The sequence below is a fragment of the Cryptomeria japonica genome, chromosome 2 (genome assembly GCF_030272615.1).
Source record: "Cryptomeria japonica chromosome 2, Sugi_1.0, whole genome shotgun sequence".
In the NCBI taxonomy this organism is placed as follows: domain Eukaryota; kingdom Viridiplantae; phylum Streptophyta; class Pinopsida; order Cupressales; family Cupressaceae; genus Cryptomeria; species Cryptomeria japonica.
The window spans coordinates 662,735,327-662,743,430 of NC_081406.1; the positions used below are offsets into that span (position 1 = coordinate 662,735,327).

The following is an 8,104-nucleotide window of genomic DNA, read 5'->3' on the forward strand; positions in this document are numbered from 1 at the left end:
CCCAAGCGTATGAGTTTTTTTGAAAGGGTAAGACCACTTGAATGAGTGCCACAAATGTCATTATGGACTTCATGTAAGGCCTTCTCAGATTCTTCTTGTTTGAGACATCTTAAAAGAGTGTCATCTAGACCTCATTTAAATAGGGTATCTGCGACGAGAGTAAAATGGGAAGATTGGCGAATAAAGTTTCTCTTTTGATTTCTCGATAAGTTGGGAGGTAGGGTGTTATCATTCAGGTATGTGTAAGTGTGACCATAGCGGGAGGAATCATGCCCCACAAGGTGATAGATAGTTTGTGAATCAGGACAATTATGAGCAGGGTAAACCAACTCTTCCACCAGGAATTCATAACGTTGTTGATTTTCTTGTGTCTGAAGGAGAGAAGCAAGTGTAGCCATGGCGTCTACTGCTTTGTTGTCATTTCTTGGAATCTATTGGAAAGTTATTTCTATAAAGTATTTCTTGATATCATCAACCATCTTTTTATAAGGCATTAACTTTTCGTCCTTTGTTTGATAGTCATCATTGATTTGATTGATGACGAGCTGAGAATCTCCAAAGACTTGAAGTTGTGTAATGTTCCATTCTATAGCCATTTTGATACCTATTACCAAAGCTTCATATTCTGCTATGTTGTTGGTGCATGGAAAGCTTAATTTGTATGTTTTTGGAATTGTATGACCTTGTGGTATGATGAATAGAATGCCTGCTCTTGATCCGTGTTGTGTTCTATTATTTATGTCTGCTCCTAGACTGATATTTGGGTGATGTATTATAAGATATGGATCGAACCTTGGAATGTCTATATATGACCAGGCAAAATTGATTTGCCACCTTTTGAAGGGTTCCAAATATTTTTGTACTTCATGTTTTGATAGAGAAGTTGTTGGATGTAGATCAGTTGTGCCAATGATAACTGCCTATGTTGGTTCTATTAGGATAGATAACTTCTCTTGATAACATTCAGGTAAGGTGTCAAATCTCCCATCTTCCGGTGCCTTGAGGAGGTTTTCACCGCTAGATGTGTCCTTTATTTTTACTTTTTTGTGGTCTAATGTTGCCAAGAAATGGTTTTTAGCATTAGACCTGGTATTGTTTTCTTGATTTTCACTTTTGCGACTAGGAGATTTAACACCCACTTGAGTGGAAGATACGTTAGCGGAATCCCTGGTGAAAGTTGTTGCGGGTTTGATTTCATTAAGATATAAGGATATGGCATGGTCATTCGGTAAGGTATCAATGGTGGTATGTCCTTCATTTTCCCAGTCCATAGGCTCAAGATGAACTAAGGATAAAGGATCTCCATGTTGGATTATGTCAAAGATATTAGGGGTCATGATAGAGATGTCAGAATTTTCAATAGGTATTTCCATGTCTAGAACGATACTCTCGTCAGAATGACCTCGCGCAAGGATCTCCTGATTGTCCTCGGTTAAGTCCATGTCAGCCGAATGTGATTTTGATTCAAATAGGCTAGTTCCTAATGTTTTCCTTGCATACGTGTGAACTACATCGACTCCTACATCTGCTTTTTCCCTTTCAATTTGAAGTTGCTCTTGTTTGTTTTTCCATGATAGAAAATATTCTTCATTCCCTCGATCTTTTAGCTGCATTTGTTTTTCCATGTTTGACAAAATTGATACCAATGATTGTTCTTTGGATTGTGTGCTTGAATATGTTGCCTCTCTATTATGTGAAACAATGACCTCTTGAGCTGATTTCAGATTATTACAACACTACACTGGATTTGAGTCTGCAGAGATTGTGATTTCCTGCCCATTATAGAGAAATTTCAAGAACTGATGACATTTTGATGGAATAGCATGTATGTCATGTATCCATGGTCCTCCCAAGAGTATGTTGTATGGTAGGTCCAAATCTAGAACTTGGCATGTTGTGTCTTTTTGCAAAGGTCCCACTCTGAGGGGTAATACCACAATTCCTTTAGAGTAATGTTCTTCTTCACCATATGCTTTAATGGTGATCTTTTTTAACGGATCAACAACATCTTCTGAATAACCCAAAGCACGGACATGACTCAAAGAGCAAATGTTCAAGCCAACTCCCCCATCTATTAAGACACGTTTAACGAGCATTCTATGAATGAGGACTTCAATTTGCAAGGAAGCGTTATGGGGATGTTGCAATGAATTAATGCTGGGATATGAAGGAGATGAGCTTTGAATAGGATCCTCTGAAATACGTTTGATGGCAATCCTAGATATCACTTGGGGAACTTCATCTTTGGATGTATTCTTTGGTGATGATTCTATGGAAGATTCTTGCAAGTTTTCAGGAGGTGTATGAATAAATGCCTTTGGAGAGTCAATTTGCTTATGGGTGGATGAACCTTTGCTAGACATAGGTGCACGATTTTGGTCTTTCTCAGCCAAATCCTTTAGGGATATCTTTAAGAGTTGCATAAAAGAGCCACCTTTATTTTGCGATGTATTTGAATCCTTGTGAGGTTTTAACATAGTTGGATTTTAATTTTGAACTTTCTGATTGCTCTGATATGTTGGCTTGTTACTTGTATTTTGCTTTGGTATGTCATATTGATATGTTTTTCAACTATTTCAAATGTTTCTGTTTCCATTTCAGGGGTTTGATTGTCCAAAAGTTGTTTTGATAAGGGATCAACTATCAAGGTAAATGTGATAGCGCAATATGACACGAAAAGATGGTTCAAGTGTTTAAAGTTTTGCAAGTTTTTCGATCTTTGATTTTGAAATGCAATGATGATGATTTGATAAAAACCAAGTCCAGTAGGAATGATATATCCTACGATGTGTGACAAGATTATCCTAACCAAACATTTCAGTTTCATGATAAAGGATGATAGATCCTGATGAGAAACTATGTTTGAGTGATCAGTTTACCAAAGAGGGTGATAATGCACTTTGAGATGTTTAGATCTTGAACTTGTTGAGGGTGAGCACTTGAAAATCTTGAGGTGTTTATGTTCTAAAGTCTGATTTTGATGGATGATAACTTGACCAAGCGAACCAAGAAGACAATCCAAGCACAAAATGATAGAGAACGGGCATTTATGATTACTACAAATTGATCAAGCAAAAATGATAGATTTAAAAAAGGCATGCAAGACACAGCTTTGGACTGGCAGAAATAGAGACTTGTATGACAAACTATACAACCTCGAACGACAAAAGATACAAGAGCATACGACAAACTGATATTTTCATGTGCAAAAGAGCAGGCTCGTACGACAAACTTTTATGAACCATACGATAAGATAGATTACTCATATGACAAATAATACTCAGCAATACGACAAATCACCAGTTTGTATGACAAACTTTTCTGAACCATACAACAAGATAAATGCCTCATATGACAGAAAACAAGACAGAGAAAAATGTGTTTGTTTGGTCGAATTTTGATCACTGAATTCTAGTGTTTTGCTTATGTTTCCCAGTTTTAGATGTCTAATTTTTCAATTTAGGGATGCATACACAACAAACACATGATATGTTAAGTGACCTCAAGCATGCTAAACCCTAAGGAAGTTGGCTGAGAGAGAAAACCTTTGCTTGCAAGCTTAGGTACACACCCAATAGCTAATTAGAATATGGCCACTAAGTCTCACGCAATGGATTCTCAACGTCGTATTATCCGACTCCAAACGCTAATGGGGGCATGATATGGCAAGTATCTTGGGAGAGTTACTATCTCTCTTGCACAAAGATTATCACTCTTTCAGAGGTGAATCGGGTAGCTTCTAATTTAACCGGAACTAGTAAGGGATCCGTTCAGCGCATCGGGGTATAATACTCAATTAAGAGGTCTCCCAGCCTTGAAAACCAAGGTTTGATATACCCAAAGGTACGGAGGAGAGCTATTCTCGAGCACTTCCATTGACTTGATTTTCATCAAATCACATTTATTTTATAGTGGGTTGGATTACTTGGCGTTAGTCGTTCCCACTTAGGTCATTCCCCTCTCACCGGCCTTAATGGCTAAGAGTTATTAGCTCCTTGGGAGGGCAGGCTTGCTAAAGACATGCACTAATGAAAGCAAATGATGAGTCTAGCTTTCTGATCACCTAAAAAAGGTGAGAGCATACTCGCCTATCATCAAAAACACATAACACATGATTGTTCATTTTTAGCCAAAAAGACAAGTGTGCCTAAAAAAACTTTAAGAAATACACAAAGTTTTGTTGAATTCTTTTAGGCAACCTGCAAAATAGATCCATTAGTAGTCATTGATGCGTTTTGAATTTGGTCTTTGACTAGCGTATCTTCAACAATCGTTCTGCAGAAAAGAGTTAGGCTGCCAAAAATCTCACAAACCAATCACGGTTAGCATTAGTAATGATCGGATTAAAATTTGAAACCCTGAAAAATGCAGTCTATTTAAAAAAATAGAGGCAGAGTGTCGTACGACACAATTTACCAGCTCGTACGACAATATTTCTGATATCGTGCGAGTACAAAAACAAGCTCATACGACAATTTAGAAGCTCGTACGAATTAGGATGGATTGTCGTCCCGGATCATAAAGGAGTTTGTACGAGGCTACAAAGGAGCTCATACAAGTTTCTGATTCTGTCTCGAGCAAAGATGAGTGTTGATGAAGCTTGAGAGGCCAAAAATGATGATTTCGGCCCCACGGTGGGCACCAAAATGTCATGCATGTGAAGTGTATATCTGCAGTTGCGACACAAAACACTCAATAGATCATTACAAGCATGGTTAATGAATTTGAAGCAAAGAAAAATAAAACCATAGCTAAGCGATCTATCGCCTCCTAGTAAATGCGAGTATGAATTTTGCTCTCATATCTGTTTAGGCAAATTCCAGTGACTTGACTACACCTAGATGGAGGATTTAAATGATAAATGATGCATTTAAGCTAGCAATGATAATGATTAAACTACATGATTCCATGATTATGCTAGAAAATATGTTAAAATGATGAAATTAAGCTATGATAACAATACTCAAATGATAAACTAAGATTGCATATGCCTATAGTAACAATGCCTGAAATACAAATGTGATGGGATGATTATTGCTCCAAAATGGGATCTATTTATAGGATTTCCAAGGCCAAGGGTGAGGTGGCAGGAATCAACTGTCAAGATTACGTTTAAAGATATCAATGGTGAAATTGGAGGAGGTTGAAGAAAACGTTGGATTAAAGGGAACATTTGTCATCTCTATGGTGACAAGTGTCAAGAAGCTTCTAGAAGAGGTTGGATGAAAGGGAACATTTGTCATCTCTATGGTGACAAGTGTCAAGAAGCTTTGCTCATGAGAGGGCAAAGTGTCCAAGGAAAGGGGACATGGTGGTTAGGATGTGCAAGTTAAGATGTGGTTAATTAAACCCAAGGTTAGATGGAAGGGGTTAGGTTAGAGGGATGGTTAGGTTAGGTGGTTAGAAGTTAGGAGAATTTGAATTTAAAAATTTAAATAATAGGAAAAGGCTAATTAATTCCAACAACTCGTTATTGATTTGTTTTAATTAATTAGGAGATTTAGAAGAAATGAATTTGATGGGGGGAATTAATTAATTGAAGGGGATTATTGAAATGAACCTATTAAATAAATCCTTAGATTTATTAATAAGTAGATGAAAGGGGGAATTTAATCAAATTGCTTAGTGAATTCAATTAAATTAGGAAGGGGATTAATTAAACAATTTCTTATTTAATTAATTATCTTCAGACTATTTTTAGATGTATACAATAATATCCATATTACCAAAATCATTATAACACAATCCAAACCATATCTTTTTAAGCACCATGAAAATATTTGATCCTTAATAAACTAAATCCTTATTATTCATAAATACTCAACACTTAAAAAATTATAATATCCACTATACCAAAATCAGAACCATATCTCTTTGAACAGCATGAAAATATTTAATCCTCAATAAATTAAAACCTTACTATCTATAAATACTCAACACTTACCAACTTGTGGGCAATTTAAGTAAAAATAATAATTAAAAATTGAAAATGGATCCTAAAAAATTTTTGGTCCTCAATAAATTAAAATCTTACTATCTATATATACTCAACACTTACCAACTTGTGGACAATTTAAGTAAAAATAATAATTAGAAATTGAAAATGAATCCCAAAAAGAAAATTTAGTTGGTCCTTAATAAATTAAATACTCTCTATAAATACTTACCACTTCACCAAGTTGCCGACAATTTAAGGTAAAAACAATAAGAAAGTGAAAGTGGAGTAAAATACAGTGAGCTGGCTATAATGGTCAATTTAATGCTTATCTACTCACCATTTAGTAGTGGGCCAAAGAAAATGGCTTGAGAGGCGCCACATGAATTCTGCGGTATGGAATATTTCCCCAATTCGATCTCTTTATACTCATTTGTCTGCAACGTGGGATTCATAACAGCAAACGCCATGGCTTAGCTGGCCACCGGAATAAAATATCCGAGCAGTCTACATTCTTCAGCCAGAAAATTCGGGAGTTTTGAGCTTGGACTACATAAGCAGGGCAGCAGAGCAGAAGGTTTTCTATCAGCAATGGAGATGCCCGATTCTCCGATCAGAAGGCCCAAAAGGGTTTTGAGCTTTGTGCCTCGAATCCACTGGCCTGGTTACAGTGGCCGCTACCAGAGGCTCCATGGATCTGAGAACCAGAAGCCCGGAAGGGTTCGGAGGCGCCCTGCAATAAGATTAGGGCGCAGGAAAAGAGTCTTTTTTGTTCGCCTGTGCCAGAGGCTTCGTTTTAGGGCTTTCAGTAAATATAGCTTGGGGTTTCTTTATAAGAGATTGAAATCTTTTTATGACATGGTGATTGAAGAATTGAAGGAGGCTGGTCCAGGATTGGAGGCGATTAATACCAGTGCACTTATCAATGCGCACTTTTCTATTGCTTCCTTGCCTTCCTCTGTGTCTTCCATGGCTTCCATGGCTTTTTAGAGCTCAATTATGTAGCAGAGTGGAAGAAGATGTTTCTTTCACCCTGAGTTTTCTTAAAAATTGGCCTGGCCCAATTCTGCTGTAGTGAAGAAAATGTCTCTTTTTGCATCTGGAAGTACAGAATGGAGTCCTGTTGGCTTGTCCAGCTTACATCTGAATCTTTCAATCCGCAATGTAAATTATTTTAGTAAAAACTGGTAATCTGGAAATGAAATAATTCTCTAGCCTTTTCAATGGAAGAACCCTGTGTAACAATAATTTTACTATTTGCTTCATTAACATTAGAGTGCAATTAGTTTAGTTTTGGATTTGATTGAAGAAACTAATTGCACGCTATTTCATGAATTGTGGAAATATCTTAACATTGATTCATTAACATTTCTTTATGTTTTATAACTGTCTGGATTCCAACATTATTGAGGATCATCTTATTATTATGAACACTGTGGCGGTATAATGATTATAATTTTGTATGAAGTGTTTCATATTCATTAATTTATGTGAAAAGAGTGGAGAAAGTACACTGTAAGTTGAAACAGATTCAGACAGCACTTATTTCCACTATTGAAGAAAGTGTAGAAAGTACACTGTAAGTTGAAACAGATTCAGACAGCACTCATTTCCACTATTGAAGAAAGTATACTCGTAAGTTGCAATTTATTACAGATATTATAGATGTTTTGGATTAGATTGTTCCTGGTTTTTTTTCATCTCATCAACATTTTGGATTAGATTGGATTAGATTGGATTAGATTGTATTAGATTTTTTTCATCAACGTTTTTATCACTTTTCTGATCCTTTCCTGATCCATCATTTTTTGATGATTATCATTTTTTGATGATTATCATTTTTAACTTATCCTTTCCTGATCTATCATCAAGATGAAAATCATTTTAATGATCCTTTCCTGATCCATCATCAAGATGATTATCATTTTAATTTTAAGAGATATATATATGGTAACTTGTAACTTGTTTTCCTGATCCATCATCAAGATGATTATCATTTTAAGATATATATATATTGTAACTTGTAACAGAGTCAAACAGCAATAATCTTGGACCTTTTGCCTACATGATACAAAATTATTCTCTGGATGTCTGAATTTCTGAACATGTAACTTAGTATGGAACCAGTGACAGTACAGTCCAGTTCAGAACATGTAACTCATCATCCAG

General features: G+C 36.1%; 1 protein-coding gene across 1 annotated transcript; it reads left to right on the plus strand.

Annotated features, from left to right (window-relative positions):
* Positions 1–6,278: 6,278 nt before the first annotated feature.
* On the plus strand, positions 6,279–7,167 carry LOC131061530 (uncharacterized). The gene has a single exon (XM_057995267.2). It carries the CDS (start codon positions 6,527–6,529, stop codon positions 6,923–6,925), a length of 399 nt encoding a protein of 132 aa, XP_057851250.2. The 5' UTR covers positions 6,279–6,526; the 3' UTR covers positions 6,926–7,167.
* Positions 7,168–8,104: the final 937 nt, after the last annotated feature.

Coding starts and splice junctions, on each gene's coding strand:
- LOC131061530 (XM_057995267.2), top strand. CDS start 6,527: ATGGAGATGCCCGATTCTCCGATCAGAAGGCCCAAAAGGGTTTTGAGC.